Here is a 16,986-nt window from a genome sequence, read left to right as displayed (position 1 = left end):
GTCTGGCCTTAAATCCTTAACAGCAACACCCTTCTCCTGGCTTTCTAGGCTTAAAGTCTTATTCTGCTTATAATCCTGCCCGTCTCTCCTTGCTCCCTCCCTCCTAAAAAGTTGCCTATTAAGTCTAGCGTGAACTCATCAATTTCGGTCTTTACCGCCCTTCCGAAAGTTGTCTTTACCGTGTTTTGGTTTAGTTGAACATCACGAACCTTCCGGGTTTATCATTCCTTCCTGACACAAATCCTCTTGTTCCCTATACATGATATGCCTTCTCCTCATTTTTGCCTTTCAAAAACTTCTGTTCTTGGAGTTCCCGTTGTGGCGGAGCAGAAAAGAATCCGACTAGGAACCGTGAGGTTGTGGGTTCGATCCCTGGCCTTGCTCAGGGGGTTAAGGATCCGGCGTCGCTGTGGCTGGGCTGTAGGCCAGCAGCTGTATCTCCTGTTCAGTCCCTAGCCTGGGAACCTCCATTTGCTTCAGGTGCAGCCCTAAAAAGCAAAAAAGAAAAAAGAAAAATGATTAAACCTCAGACTCCTGCCCCTCCAGCCCTCCTCCTTCCCCATTCTGATCATTGTGACTGCCCCCTCTCATCTGTGAATCCCCACTATACTCTGTACTTTTTAGTCTTAACAATAGTTATTTGTGTTCATTCCATCTCCGGATTTGCTCGTAAGCTGAAAATCAGCCCTTCATAGTGCTCATTATTTCTCTTTCATTTTTTGTTCCCTTTTTATTAATACTTTTTCCTCCAGTTTCTGCCTTTCAGGTTTAACAAACATTAATTGATCTACTTTAATTTCTGTTTGCTCAGGCACTGTGCTAGATATTTTTTACATTTAGTCCAAATAGATCCTTATATATGTTTTAACTTTATCTTCACAACCATTTGCAGTGTGGTAGGTATTATAAGAGATCCTCAGTATCCAAATGCTCATCAATCTCTGGAATACACGGAGAAGCAAATGTTGCCAAACAAGAAAATATTCTCTAACAACTTGAGCACCTGTAAAATTAGGCTCCACTCTCCAGTTCTTCCTTATCAACTTGCTTTTCTCTTTCTCATTCATCACAGTAACATCCTTCTCTGTCACCCTCTTGCTAATACAGTGCAAACCAGCATAAACCAAAATGAAATTGTAAGCCTTGAAAAAGATGTGGAACTTTATGAAGTCTATGAAGGTACAGGAGAATGACTTTAATCAGTTGCAAAATTGCTGACAGATGGGTCTTGAGCAGAATTAACAATGGAATTGACAATGAAGTGATGACTCAGACAGGCACTTCAAAACAGGATCATTTGAGTAACAAAGAATTAAGAGGAGTCCTTGAGAAAATTATTGAAGTCCTCAAAACAAAAATGACCTATATTCTATGCTCAGGTTGTAAATTTTGAAGCTAGAGAATGTTATATCATTGTATAGTCAGAAAAGATATGCCAAAAAATAAAATATATAAGTGGGGAGTTCCCGTCATGGCTCAGCGGTTAACAAACCTGACTAGTATCCTTGAGGATGCAGGTTTGATGCCTGGCCTCACTCAGCGAGTGAAGGATCCGGCGTTGCCGTGAACTGTGGTGTAGGTCACAGACTTGGTTCACATCCCAAGTTGCTGTGGCTGTGGTGTAGGCCCGTGGCTACAGCTCTGATTCGACCCCTAGCCTGGGAATGTCCATACTCTGTGGGCATGGCCCTCAAAACAAAACAGAACAAAACACATATAAGTGAAATCAGTAACTTTTTTTTTTCTTTCTCTTTTTGTCTTTTTTAGGGCTGCAGCCTCAGCATAAGGAGGTTCCCAGGCTAGGAGTTGCAGCTGCCAGCCTACACCAGATCCGAGCTGCATCTGTGACCTACACCACAGCTCACAGCGGCGCCGGATCCTTAATCCACTGAGCGAGGCCAGGAATCGAACGGCTCGTCCTCATGGATACTAGTTTGGGTTCTTTACCTCTGAGCCACAAATGGGAATTCCAGTAACTATTTTTTAATGAGCTCATTTTCCTAAGTTTTAGTTTCGTATTTCAGATTAAGTTATAATCAACCCTTTATTTTGTTGTTGTTGTTGTTGTCTTTTTTGCCATTTCTAGGGCCGCTTCTGCGGCATATGGAGGTTCCCAGGCTAGGGGTCCAGTCGGACCTGTAGCCGCTGGCCTACACCAGAGCCACAGCAACGCGGGATCCGAGCCACATCTGCAACCTACACCACAGGTCAGGGCAACGCCGGATCCTTAATCCACTGAGCAAGGCCAGGGATCAAACCCGAAACCTCATGGTTCCCAGTCGGATTCGTTAACCGCTGCGCCACAGTGGGAACTCCCAACCCTTTATTTTTTAACTGTTTCCTCTGAAATGGTGTAGGTTCTAGTACAAACTATCTTTGGGTACCAAGGACCTGTTCTACCTTTCACAACCAAGGGAGCATCAGATTCCTTGGGTATTAACTCGGATATTTGCTCCTACTCCATTCCTGTTACTCCTGGAATAGCATGTTTAACATTTCCAGTTTTGTCTCTATCATCTCCTTTTCTTTCACATTTTAGCCCTTGTTCGTCCTTATCACTGTGTCTGTCTGTCCATTTCCCCTCTTTCTTGTTACCTGTTTACTCTTATTCCTTTGCCTCATCCCCAGTACCCTAACCTTGAGGCTTATCCACTTTGCTTGGCCTGCCTGCTGTCCATTTCTGACCTACATCATCTGGAAACTGGTGCTTTCTGTTTCAGGTTTTCCCCTCCCTTACTGTAGGTCTTTCTACTTTTTTCTTTCTTCTCTAATAATTTTCTTTTTAATTCTTGTTTCGTTCTTTCTTCCAAGTGCTTAGTTATACCTGTTCACTCATGGTGAGAAAGTTGGTATTACCCAGAACCTCTATGTACTGTGATAATTATTGCCAAGACTTTGAGTGAGATAAGACCTCGATATCCCTTCTCAGGGAAAGTCTTTCTTTGTGTTTCGCCCAGCGTGTGTGCGAATTACACTGGCCCCTTTATCCGGGCAGGTTCTTCTGCACACCTTCTTAGGCTGGTGTGCTTACTTCTGTCTCTCCGTCTGCTGCCAAAGGACCTTGATTAATTACTAAGCAGTGGGTATACGCGAACGGAATTTGGTCAGGTGTTTCATGTTGTAATACTGCCATAGTAAAGATCTTGAACTTAGAAAAATTTTAAACAAAAATCTTCGGAAGACTATAAGAGGTCTTTTGGGAAAATATATTCTTATCGTGGATCACTTACTGCGTCAGAAATTTAAAAGAAATATTTTAGGGCATTAACCTGATCTACAGTTTTATGTTAATTTATACAGGACTATTTTTGATGGAGTATGGGTAGGTTTAATCTAAATATGAAGAGAAGAAATTTTAGAGAAAGTCACAGATCCACTTTGAAGAAAACAGAGTCACTTCAATGTTTAAAACGAGGCTAAAATGAACATCTGCAATGTCTAATAGGAACATTTAGTTGGAAAATGGGTGATTAACAGATTTTCTCAGTTTTACTGTCTCTGACCAGAGCGTCAGTGTGAATGTTGTTCATTCTCCCAAATTGGTACATTTCCCTTTCATTACCTTTTTGTGTTGGTAAAAGATAACTCAGAATATATTGTTTAAGTCTTACAAAAAAATGGAATCTTCATAAATCAGAGTTTTAGTAATCTCATGTCTGTGATGTGGTGAAAAGTTTTTTTAAAAAAATAAGCACTTTGGAAAATGTCTGTCTTCATATCCTCATTAGGAAACTTCTCTTTAATTTTGTAGTCAAATCAGAAAATTAATGCCCGTTGGACCACAGAGGAGCAGCTTCTAGCAGTGCAAGGTATATTAAAGATAAGCAGTTATTGTTGTTCATAATAATTTAACTTGTCGTGAAAGGGGACCACCATAGTTCCTCCCTTCCTTTAGAAATGGATGAGAAAGGGGCCTTGTGCTCACCACACAGTCCTGGTGGCCAGGACTTCGGTTTGGTACTTGTGGATGTGACGTACTGAGCCTGTGTGCGTTTTGGGTCCTGAATCGCACGTACTGCTTTCTCAGCACTAAGTAAATGATGGTGATGATGAGCTTGACCAAGTTTCCTGGTCTCTGGGTGCCTCTGCTTCAGGATTCCTGCAGTTGGGTTCATTCCTACCGTATCTTTTGATGACTTACCATTCAAAGTATAAACTCTTATGTGTTTCTGGTTTCTCTGATTATGTTAAATAAATGTCAGGTTCTGAAAATATTAATGATATGCTTAACTTTCAGTGTACCATACCTTAAAAGAATATGCCACTGAATATTTTGAAACCTGACTTTAAATATATTTATACAAAAAAGAGACTTAAGAGGTACATCAATATATGCATATATAGATACAAATATATATGTGTATATATATATGATAATTTTAAATGCAGTATTTATAAGAATGCTTTGTTGAATTGTATAGCAGGACACTTTTTATAATGTGACTATTCATGGGCAAGCTGGAAGCATTTAAACCTGGATTTTCTTATGTTTAACTACTTAAAGAAGAACAAGCTGTATATTTTAATTCAGTGTTGTAGGGTTTTTTTCCTTTTAAGATGGACTTTCTGCAAGACTGATTGTCGACTTTAAGTTTGGTGTGCAGTTTGTTTCTTCCTGACCGAGCCCTCCGTGTTGAGTGCTAATAGCTTTTCTATCTAGGTTAACTGCTATAAGAGGGTTCAGCTCCAGTGAAACGTATAAGCATTCCTTTGAAAGTGTTTCCCAGTATCCACACAGAGAGAACAGGTTTAACTCAGAAATGCTGTGCAAGTGTCATTCAGCTGTGAGAATAATGTAGTTAACGATTGATTAAGGGATGACTCTGCGGTTTGAATTAGAGTGAGAATTACTCGTCTGGTGTGATTTGAAAAGTCACAGGAGAGCACCAACAGGGTAAGGTCTGCCTTCCCTCTGGCCTGTGCAGCACAACACAGTCCTTTCGGAAATAGAAATACCAGAGTCATCAGAGGCAGAATGCTGGATGTGCATTGAGTACCTCTGTAATTATAGAACTCAGTCTCTGAATGAATGAGTCAGAAAGAGGTTTAATTAGCTCATAATAATGTTCAATAATAGCTGTTTTAAGACTAGAAACTGACAATTTAAATTTTTGATTAAAAATTAGTATTTCCGATGAACTATGACTTACAGCTATAACATAGTTATATGAGGAGGTATTGCCTTAACTGATAGAAAGCCTGTTTTTCACCGTGGAAGTTGCCTATAGAGTTTAAGGCTGTTTTCCAGTATTTAGTTGCTTAAAGGTTAGTATACTAATCGTGTACTCTTGTATAAGACATTGTCCTAGAGAAAGGATTTTCTCAGGAGAATCGCCTAGGTAATCTGGGTTAATCTTTCTCTATAGGTACAGCACTCAGGATTTGATACTGTTCTGCAGTACTGCTTTAAGTGGTAGGATCCACTGACTCTTATGGCTGGGTTGGATGTTATGAAAAGCTGCATTCAAGGGGAGGTCAATGGCAAGTTTTACCTGTAGAGTTGAGCTGTGATATGCGGACATTATTTCAGCTTATATGTATTTTTAAAATAGAATATTTATAGAAATAGTAAAAAACTTTGCTCTCTGCTGAAGGATTTTCAGTGTTATATTTTTGCATTTAAAAAGTAATCCGTAAATCACACTAATGCAGCAATTTGTATGGAAAGATTCATGTTCTTAGGATTCTGAAAGCACTCTCTTATTAATATGTCTTTGTTTTTATTTATTTTGACTCTGAAATTTTTCATTTTCAGTTTGGTTTTTTAAGGTTTTTTGTTTTTATCTTGGGTTTATTTGATTTTTTTTGTCATATAAAATAAAATAATATACAGCTATTTGTGTCTAAACTAGTCATTTTAGGGAGAATTAAAAAGTGCCGTTTTGCCTCATGTGCCCACATTTTTACATACTACTCAGAAGTCTGTCTTATAAACAGTATAATCATGTAGCAGTGTCACCACTGCCTGAGTCTTATTGTGGTTAAGGTACATACTTGCAGTTTTTATTTTAACATGTATCATTTGCTATCAGAAGTGCCTATCTTAGCAGGCAATTGTTTCTATTTTTTTCTTCTTTTTCATCTTTATGATAAGCCTTTATGTGATATTCTTATGGCCACTTCAGTTGTACGAAGTAATAATACATCATTTATGTTTTTGATATTAACATGTTTTAATTTATGGAGTGCTTTATAGTCAAGACATTGTACATACATGTTCTGATTGGATGTTCCTTTGTTAAATGCTTTACTTTATCTTGCTTATAGTTGACTGTTACAGTGACCTGGAGAGAGAAAAGTTGACTCTAGTATCACTAGTGAGATTTATCACTACCATTAAATAAACTTTTTGTCGTAACTCTTAAAAGCCCATATATATTAAGATCATTTCCCACTTTACTTACCATCTCCTCATATTGTTGTTAGCTAATTAGGAACCATTTAAATAGTAAGTAAATATTTAAATAAAGAAGCCATTTTCCCTGCTTTCTCCCTTATTTGGAAGGGGAAAAATCATGCTCAGACCAGAAAAGACTGTCTGTTTTTACCTGTGTAATCTATGACTTAATTAGTTTTAGTTCTAGCTGCGTTCTAACTACAGTCACACTCTTTTAAGGGTCCCCAGGCTCATTTACTTGCCAAGAATGATAGTTCTACAATTTCTATAATCTGTTCCAGCCTTGAATATCAGATTTTCTATTATAACAAACTAGTTAACAGCAAGACAAATTATATTCATCACATACTTGTGTTAATGATGAAATATCTGTTTGTAGCTTGTGTCATATATGTGTAAATTTTTTTTTCTAATTTATGGTGCTTTTAGATATTATCTCAAAGTCAGTCTTGATATTCATAGGATGAACATTCCTTATTAAGCAAGAATTAAGAAAGGAATTAGATCCTAGGGGTGTGTGTGTGTGTGTGTGTGTATTATGTAAAGTGGGACAATTATTAGCTATTTTCCAAAAATAACAATACATTTTGGAGTTCCTGTCATGGCGCAGTGGAAACAAATCTGACTAGGAACCATGAGGTTGTGGGTTCGATCCTTGGCCTTGCTCAGTGGGTTAAGGATCCATAGCGTTACTATGGCTGCGGTGTAGGGCGGCAGCTGTAGCTCTGATTAGACCCCTTGCCTGGGAACCTCCATATGCCACAGGTGCAGCCCCAAAAAGAAAAAAAAAAATTTTTAATTATAATATACAACATCTACTCCTTAAAGTGTATAGGAGCAGAAGCATGATGTACAATATTTGACATTTTAATTTTAGATCTCCTCTTAAATGTATATATATCTCCCAACTAGAATATTTGTGTTACATTAAGATAAACAATAAAAAGTTTTTCTAGTTTTATCAAGATGTCAACTTTAATTTTTAGTTTATTTTTTTCATATTGCCTGGCTTCTCATATAAAACAGGAAATGACAGAACTATGTTCAAATGAGTTATATTTTACAGTGAAATGTTACCTTCTTCTCCCTGTAGTTTATACATTTATTCCTTTTTAGGAGAAATGAAGTTGAAGTCTAGAAATTGTCTTCTTTTTGATTTTATCTCCGACTTTTAAAAAAACTAGACTGATCTTAAAGTAGGGGGAAAAAGAGATTTAGTAGTTGATTAAGACATAAGAATTTATAACCCAGTACATGAATGATCAAAAGGAGGTTGAGATAGATTCATACTTTATCATCTAAAAGACACCTGTTTGGGAGTTCCTGTTGTGGTGCAGTGGAAACGAATCCAGCTAGAAACCACTCGGTTGCAGGTTCTATCCCTGGCCTCGTTCAGTGGGTTGGGGATCCAGTGTTGCCGTGAGCCGTGGTGTAGGTTGCAGACGCGGCTCGGATCTGGTGTTGTTGTGGCTCTGGCAGTAGGCCAGCAGCTACGGCTCTGATTGGACCCTTGGACCCCTAGCCTGGGAATCTCCGTATGCCACGAGTGCGGCCCTAAAAAAAAAAAAAAAAGGGACAAAAGACAAGAATAAATAAATAAATAAATAATAAAAGACACCTGTTTGCATTAGAGAGTTTCTTCTATTATAACAGATATCTTAAGAATGGAGGACCAAAAGTATAATTTCAGCCCTCTAATGCACTTGCCTCAAATAATTAATAATTCAAAATTCCCAACATTTCGGGGATGGAATTTAACTTGTAGCAAAGAAGACAGAAGGTTCAGAAGAGAAAGGCTAGACATTGGAAAGAGACTGTGATTATGATTTTTATCCCTCACCCAAATGCACTAATCATTGTCCCACTGCTGTTGATACCTTCTTTACCTTCTTTAATGGGGATTCCTAAAGAGATTTACAGGAGGTGGAAAGACATGGATGTTCCGAAATGGTTTGAGTTTAAAATTAATCTCATGTTGATAGGAAAGAACCTCATCCCTGGAGTTTCAAGATGTCACTATGTTCTTATTTCAAAAATAGGGTTTTGAAGAAATAATATTTCCAATTATACTAATAAGAACATGCCCACTTTAAGACATTTTGCTGTAAGAGGCAAAAAAAAAAAAAAAAAAAATCCCCCAATTTTCATTGCCTAGACCAAGAAGTAGCTTGCCAGTGTAAGGTTTGGGTTTAGTTTTTTTCGTGGTCCAAAATCAGATTTTAAAAATAACTTTTTAAACATACCAAATACAGATTTATGATATCCCTTCTATCTAAAAAAAAAAAAAAAGTCTAAGCTCCACATCCAGGAAACATGGTATTAGAAATGCTCCTGTCGGCAAAGCCTTGCCTGCCCGCTTGCATCTCTCTGTCCTGTCTTAATAAATCTATTTCTTGCCCCCCACCAAAAAGCTCCTGTCTTTCTAGCCAAAGCTCTAAATATTTGATTTTGTTGTTGTTGGGTAGTACAGAATACTGGTTGCAAAATGTGGGCTTTCATAAAATGTAATGATAACGTGATACCATATCCTAATGAGTTATATTTTTATGTAAATTCCCAAATAAAACTTTTAAAAGTGTATATTATAAAGATTATAGGGTGTCATCTGCCAGTGTAGAAGCCATGTTGTTTCATTATAACTTTCAATTGATATTCAGAAATTTGAAAATAATTTTTGCCTCTCCCTGGGAAATATCTCATTTCCCTCTTCCAGAGTTCTCTCAAACTTCTTTTCTACTAAACTTTGAAAATTGACCTCTTGTCCTAAAGGTCGGAAGTGTAATTGAAAACCATGATTCAGATGGGCCTAAGCCTTTTATAAATCTTCACGAAAACAGAGAGAGATTTAATCACTGTATTTAACTCCCTTGTTGATAAGTCAGTCAGATGACTTTGGGGTTTTGTTTGTTTGTTAAGAGATTTTAGAAATGTCCTCCATGGAGTTCCCACTGTAGCTCAGAGGGTTGTGAACCCAGCTAGTATCTGTGAGGATGCAGGCTCAGTCCCTGGGCTTGCTCAGTGAGTTCAGGATCCAGCCTGGCCACAAGCAGAGGAATAGGTCACAGATGTGGCTTCGATCCCTCTTTTCTGTGGCTGTGGTGTAGGCCAGCAGCTGTAGCTCCAATTCGATCCCTAACCTGGACACTACCATATTCCATGGGTGCAGCCCTAAAAAGACCAAAAAAAAAAAAAAGTATCGTACATTTATCTCATAATGAAATAATGAGTGATTAGATGATTTTGACTTGTTTACTCTTCAATAACTTTTGTGAAACGTCACTTCATCAAAAGCAAGAGTATATTCCACGTAAGGAAATAGGATGACTAATAAGAAATAGCTGTGCTATCTTATTGTCTCGTAATATTACTCTGTGATATGAGATATAATGCAGATCATAAAGTTATATTTATGAAGAAATCCATGGGAAGTTGACCCATCATTAGAATACAAATTAGGGTTTTCAGGTTCATTAATATTAGCATTCCCATTTTTGTGTTTCTTATGCCTAGAATTTTTATCATGGCAAACATTTTTTTAAAGCATAGCAAAATTCTGATATCTGCAGTACTCTATGATGAAAATGAAGGAGGAAAAATGTCAAGTTTTATAGTAAGAACTTCCTAAGTCATTCCAGCACCAGTTCTTGGAAATAATGAGGGACTTTGTTTTTTATAAACTGTGAAAAAAGTATGGACCACCCTTCCACCTGGTGCAAGTTGGAACTAAAGTAGCTCTGATACCATAGGTTGTTAGAATTAGCTGCTCAGGGAGTTCCCGTCGTGGCGCAGTGGTTAACGAATCCGACTAGGAACCATGAGGTTGCGGGTTCGGTCCCTGCCCTTGCTCAGTGGGTTAACGATCCGGCGTTGCCGTGAGCTGTGGTGTAGGTTGCAGACGCAGCTCGGATCCCGCGTTGCTGTGGCTCTGGCGTAGGCCGGTGGCGACAGCTCCGATTCAGCCCCTAGCCTGGGAACCTCCATATGCCGCGGGAGCGGCCCAAGAAATAGCAACAACAACAACAAGACAAAAGACAAAAAAAAAAAAAAAAAAAAAAGAAAAAGAATTAGCTGCTCAACACTGCTTCCGCTAGGGTGTCCTCCAGAAGCCTAGCTGGGGACTCTTCTGAAGAAGGAGTCAGTCTTGTTAAGTCTTCAGTTGGTGTTTCACTTAGTTCTCAACCATAGTACAGAGCTTAGGAATTCTACCTTCTAGCCAAAATAATGCTGCTGAGTGTCATCACTGGAAGTGTGAAAGTGGTAAAGAAGTCAGCCATATGTGACTCTTGTGGCTTGGGCAAGAAAAATAGAAGGCCTATAGAGGAGAAAAATCCATCGTACTTCTTATGTACTCAGCATTGCAGCAATGCTGGTAGTAATTCATATTTTATAGGATAGTACTTTCTAACCTTCTTCACAGAGAAAATTAGGAAATCTTTCATAGCACATTGAGGCAGACAGATGAGGCTACTGTTGATCTAGAGGAGACTGCCGGAGAGCTCTAGCTGCTCCAGTCCTGGCTCAGCCATCCTGCACCTCCTGCAGGATAAGGGCATAAATACTTGGGCCCATGGCGTCTCAGGGCATGATGGAGATCCTCAGCTAGACAGCAGAAGTCTACGCTGTGGTCTGTGCCTTAAGATTTTACAGAGTAGTTGCTACAAGACTGCCACACCCGAGTTAATAATAAACTTACCTAGGTGACTCCGATCCTTGGTGAGCTGAAGAAAATCCTTGACATCCGAAGTACCTGTATAAACTAAAGTTCTATAGAAAGTAGTTTTGGTTTGGGAGGGTGCAATTCTGGAAGTGCAGCAGTGTTAGTGACAGGACCATCAGTCTACTGAGCAAGAGACAATAAAGCGGAAGACCAAAAGAAAAAGAAAAAAAAGAGTCAAAAGAGGAGGAAACAGTTATAAAATGGAGTTAGATGTGGGGACAACTTAGTGGTAAGTTTTGGAATATATTTAGCTCAACGAATAGGTGTTTGGAAGATTATTATACTGTCAGACTTGGAGTCAGACTTACTCTTGCTAAGAATGTAAAAGATCTAATCCCAGATTCACTTAAGGTTTTCATTTCTAAACTCATGTTTTCAGTAGGTTTGGCCATTTCCAGAATGTAAATTAAATCTCTCTTATGAAAATCAGCACACGGACAGGACGACTGTGTGATTTCCAGTTAGCGCTTGCTTTTCAGTGCAGCCATCTCCAACTGAGTTGCTGTTTTCCAGAGTATAATAGAGAAGGACTTGAGTATATAGCAGTGATTCTTAATATGAAATGACCTTGGATTTTTATTGCCAAACAAACCCTCAATAGAACCTCAATAGTTGGAAGAAAAAAAAAACTAATCTAGTGACCATTAAAATTTATATTCAGTTATGAAGTTCAAACTGGAAATCAGCTCATGGATTTAAGAGAATATAAGTTCATTTATATTGGTAAAATATTGTAATAATGTTTATGTATCATTATTACTTTGTTGTTGCGCATGTCTTTCCCTTTGAGAAAAGAGCAAATGAGCATAGTTTACAAACCCAAAACTTTGTATTAACAATAGGATGTGGTTATAGCTTAGTAATGCCAGACCTCGTACCCAAAATGCTCTGAGATAAAGGAACTCCCCATAGCATTAAGCCTAGCAAGTTGAATGTAGCAAGAGATACTTATTCCCAATTTGAAATACTTATTCTTTCAATTTCAATTTGAAAGAAACGCAGAATTAAAAAAGAAGAATTATGTCATTACGCTGGTGCTTTAAGGTAATAGGTATATCATCCAAGCGGGTATCAGTAAGAATATATCTGGCATTTCTGCTGGGATATTAATATATCCTTATCTCTTGTCTGTGACAATATGCATGCTGAGTTTACTTAAATCCCCGTATTTCTGGCAGCTTGGATTAAACTATAGACTTTAATATCATAAACATCAGCATTTTTCCCACTTTACTCATCTCTAATTAATGAGTTACTTGGAGGTTTTTTGGTATTTTAAAAAGCAGTTATCAATTGTAAAACCAAAATTTCGACGGCTTTTGTGTTTTGAGCGAAGTGCATCGCTTTCTAGCATACGTCAGGGAACTTCTTTTTCCCTCAGAGCAAATTATTACCCATCTAGTTATATAAAGTCATGTTAAATTCTGTGGCATAGTTGACACAAGCTCATAAATCAGATATTATCCTTCATTATAAAATTCCCATAATGAAGAGTTAGTTTTTTTACCAACTGAATGTACAGTCCTTCTTATAGTTAAGGTAGTGATGATAAGCACAGCACGTGCCTGCAAGTGGTCACTACCACAACCAGATTCTTTAGGCTCCAGAGCATAGCTAGGAATCCTTCGTATATACAGTCTTTAGAACTATTAGGTGAGTTAAAACCCAGCAAACGCTGAAAAAGAGCTTCCCTTTTTTTGGTCCCCTCGGATTGTGATAATTCTCCTGCTTTTAATGTTTAAATTCTTATTTCTTTGTATTCGTTGGTACTTGATAAGATAGGCAGGTAATTATGTCAAAGTTGGTGTTAAGACCAAAATTTCAATGCTTTTCTTAACTGGGGCACCCTGTGGCTACTCACTCAATCCATTGAGGGGATAAAAGGAATGGTTCGTTCCCATCCAGTTTTGTTTACAAACGGTGTTGCTCAAATTTAGGTGACTGGCTACTAGGGAAATAAATGAATGTGGAATTGAGGATGGAACAAAGAATTGAATGCTTTACAATAAATGGACTGTATTTGAGAGTTCAAGAGAGGATTGGAGAGAATAACTGAGTATGTAAAAAATGGTAAGTTTCTGATCGTTCAGTTGAAGGCAAATGGCTGGTTCAATGAAATGACGTAATTGATAGTTTCCATCTATGACCCTACTATCTGAGCCTCTATCTCAGCATTGAGAAATGAGCAGAGTTTATCAGAAAGGATTTTCATTGCTGGTATCTTGTGTGTGTGCATGATGTGTAGTACACACAGCTCTCCTTATTGATCCTTCACAGGTGTATTATTTACTTTGCCTTCCAGGTGTCCGCAAATATGGTAAAGATTTTCAAGCTATTGCAGATGTAATTGGCAACAAGACTGTTGGCCAAGTGAAGAACTTCTTTGTAAACTACAGGCGTCGGTTTAACTTAGAGGAGGTATTGCAGGAGTGGGAAGCAGAACAAGGAACCCAGGCTTCTAATGGTGATGCTTCTACTTTAGGGGAGGAGACAAAAAGTGCTTCTAATGTGCCATCAGGGAAGAGCACTGATGAAGAAGAGGAGGTGTGTTTGTGTATGGAATTTGAGCTAATATGAGTTGAGGAATCACCATTTTGTGTGTCCTGTAAGAATTTTTCAGAGGACTAGCTAAATGAGCATGAAAGGTTGACAATACACTTACTCAGTGGTGCATCTCTCGTGACTCTTAAGTCATAATGACATGCTAAGTTCTGATCCTAGAAGAATGGAGAGTGTATTGTTCTTTCATAGTCTTATTTTTATTTCCAGTGTTAAGCTGTTTACTAATAAAGATGCCTGTTTGGTAGCTTCGTTGCTTTTTTGGTTTTTGGTTTTTTTGTTTTGTTTAAAATAAAAGAAGCTTGTGCTTCCCAAAAAAAACACTGGTGTTATGTTTTTGTTTTGTTTTGATTTGTTTTGTTTTTCCTGTGACAGCCCAAACTATATTGTATCAAGTTCATTAGGAACTATCATCTCATACATGTATTTTTGTTTCTTCACCTCTAGGCACAGACCCCACAGGCTCCTCGGACTCTGGGTCCATCACCTCCTGCCCCATCATCCACTCCAACACCAACAGCCCCCATTGCCACTCTGAACCAGCCTCCACCACTTCTTCGTCCAACACTGCCTGCTGCCCCTGCTCTTCACCGGCAGCCTCCTCCACTCCAGCAGCAGGCCCGGTTCATCCAGCCCCGGCCAACTTTAAATCAGCCTCCACCACCTCTCATTCGCCCTGCTAATTCAATGCCACCCCGTCTAAACCCAAGACCAGTGTTGTCCACGGTTGGTGGTCAACAGCCGCCGTCACTGATCGGAATTCAGACAGATTCACAGTCCTCCTCACTGCACTAAAATTAAAGTGGACAGAGCTGCAGTGACTTTGTACCCCATCATTATACCAGTGCTCATCTGACTGATGCAAAAGAGGAAAGCATAATCCTTCCTAGATACTGAGGCTGCAAACTAGTTCTGTGGCAGGGGGCTAGCGTAAGGGGATGTCTAGGAAATGTTTTAGCTCACGCACTGAAATGTTATACAACAGAAAGCCTAGGGTTAGCCTCCTTTCTAGAGTATACAGTCAGTGACATGATTTCATTAAAGGAGAAAAAGGATTAAGTATTCTCTCTACCAAGGGTTTTTGGTTTTGTCTTTACTGTATTTATTTTATTGAGGATCTTTATATTCCTGCCTCTCCATAGTCAAGGCTCTTAGTACAGGAATATTGACTTAGGAATTGTGAAACTCCTTAAGTTTTGTAAGTTAAGGATGTTGAACTTTTTCTCTTTTTTCTTTAATTTAATTTTTAACATTTTCCTATGTTAGGAGAGCAAGAATAAATAGCCTGCATTTCAGATTTTGACATATGTTCATTTAATGCATATTTAAGAAATTATAGTTGCATATCCCTTTTTCCAAAAAATCTTGCTTTTTTTTCTAAAGGAATTAAAATATATTCCTTTAAAAGAAAGCAATTTAATCAATTGCAAAGCAATTATATGAAACCACAAAGAATGTACTGAACCTTCTAACCCTTTAACATACAGTTTAGGGTCCTAGTGCAGAGTCCTTGCTTAAAGGTCATTGACTTGCCATCTGTCAGGAATAAGAGGATCAGAAAAATAATTTTACATATAAATGAGGACTTAACTTGTTGAAGTACAATGTCTTTAAGTTCCTTAAAAACAGTAATTTTGGTTTTTTTAATGTTTCTAAAGCTATCTGCTTTTAACTAGTAGTTGCTACATTTGGGGGCTTAGAAGAGAATTATATTTTGTTGGTTATGTGGAGATAGTGATTATGGAAGCATTTATTTACAATACCCTTTTTGTGTTTAGGTTCTGAACTTTCAATTGCCCTCATCCTTATTAATAATGGTCTGCATTTAATATAAAGGATGTTTTCTGGATAAATCTCTATTGTATTATTTGGATACGTTTGTGTATTCCTTGCAGCCGACCTGTACTCATGGGTTTGGTTTAGGGTTAAATCATCAACATTATTTCAAAAAATAAATGGAAGAATTTGTTCTGTACTATCTAAAGATGTATCAGTATATTGTCAGAGTTGTGCTGTTAAAATGCCAAGACCCCCTTTTTATAAAGAAACAAAAAATATTTCAAGTCTTTTAGTTTAACACATAATCATTAAGCACCTAAAAGAATATTTTACAAGCAATAGTATTTCAACAGTGTATTGCTAATATTTTTGATACAATGATTTCATATTGGAATCATGACCTGTGCAAAGACAGATCACTTTGATTGCTATACTAGTGGAACTTAAGCTAAATGTTTGCACATTCACATTCTCCTCACATTTAGAACTCCTTCACGAAATGGTCAGCATCTCAGGCCCTAATTTATATTTTGAGATGTCCTATATTCCCCAGATATTGGGAAAAATAGTCCCTCCTTTTGGTTCTAAAGCATTAAAGAGCTGCTATAGACCTAAATCCCTTGATTGGTTTTAACTTAGAAGTTTAGCTCATGTCTTTCTATTTCGGACCTTAATTAAGTTCTGGCGTAATCTAAAGCTTTTTCCAAGATGTGTTTTGTCTCACTGGATCATCTTAACGACTTAAAAGTCTTGATATTCTAGAATTTGTACTCATTTTTACTTTAAAAGCCACGGGGGACAGTTCTATATCTTAAAGGAAAATATCTAAAGCGTTTTAAAGTATTGAGATTGTCTTGCCTATGTGCTTACTCTACAGCTTTGATTGTCTTGTCTCTTGTCAGTAGACCTTCAGTATACAGTAGGTGGGATATGTGAGGCAAGTTGGTCAGAACCAGCATCTGTCCAGCTGCTGTAAGTATGTTGTGATTCATTTACAATCTGTTCTATCCCAGCCGTGGGCAGAGGTGCTGTATCTGAGGGATGTGCTATAATTTGATTTACGTACACTAGAGCACACAGTAGAAAAATCTTAGCTTCATTAGTAATATGACACATGTATATAGTGAGATGTCCTTATTGTGTGCTTTGCATATTTTGTAAATATTTTGCACGTCATTATTTTTCTTTTTTGTTTAAGCAGTGTTTGGCCTGGAAGAGTGATATGCTTGCTGCTTAATCAAAGGATTAAAGAGTTAAAGATGTCTATGTCTTCTATTTTCACATAATTTCATGTTGTATGAAAAATTTAGGACCTCTTCACTGTGAAATTCTAAATACTGATTTTTATAAAAAAAAGAAAAGCAAAACCTAAAAACCTTTTAATGGCCATTTCATTAATTTCAAGTTTTATCATTTTTAAAAATCTACACCCAAGTATTTTTTTCATTATATAAGCTAAAAGTAAATCACACTTTTGATACACCTGGTAGTATTAATGGAAAAAAAATTTTCTATATGATTTAATTCCAGTGTG

At 37.7% G+C, this 16,986-nt stretch overlaps 1 protein-coding gene across 23 annotated transcripts in view; it reads left to right on the top strand.

The window, feature by feature from the left end:
- Positions 1–16,714, top strand: part of RCOR3 (REST corepressor 3) — a 57,055-nt gene extending 40,341 nt beyond the window's left edge. For 6 of the 23 annotated variants that reach the window (XM_021063869.2, XM_021063875.2, XM_021063873.2 and 3 more), the window contains 3 exons: positions 3,752–3,809; positions 13,417–13,658; positions 14,121–16,714. In XM_021063869.2, the coding sequence (XP_020919528.1) occupies positions 3,752–3,809; positions 13,417–13,658; positions 14,121–14,468 (648 nt within the window). In that variant the 3' untranslated portion in view covers positions 14,469–16,714. Of the gene's footprint in view, positions 1–3,751; positions 3,810–5,366; positions 7,365–13,051; positions 13,185–13,416; positions 13,995–14,120 lie in introns of those variants that run through there. The other 17 variants (XM_021063872.2, XM_084978487.1, XM_084978486.1 and 14 more) reach the window with 7 other exon arrangements.
- The last annotated feature ends 272 nt before the right edge of the window (positions 16,715–16,986 follow it).

This window comes from Sus scrofa, chromosome 9 (genome assembly GCF_054392235.1).
Source record: "Sus scrofa isolate SSC_HxYL_T2T_F1_AM1 chromosome 9, Sscrofa_HxYL_maternal_Yorkshire_Landrace_v2.0, whole genome shotgun sequence".
Taxonomy (NCBI): domain Eukaryota; kingdom Metazoa; phylum Chordata; class Mammalia; order Artiodactyla; family Suidae; genus Sus; species Sus scrofa.
The sequence above is the reverse complement of the archived record's forward strand: the minus strand, read 5'-3'. Positions and strand labels throughout refer to the sequence as shown.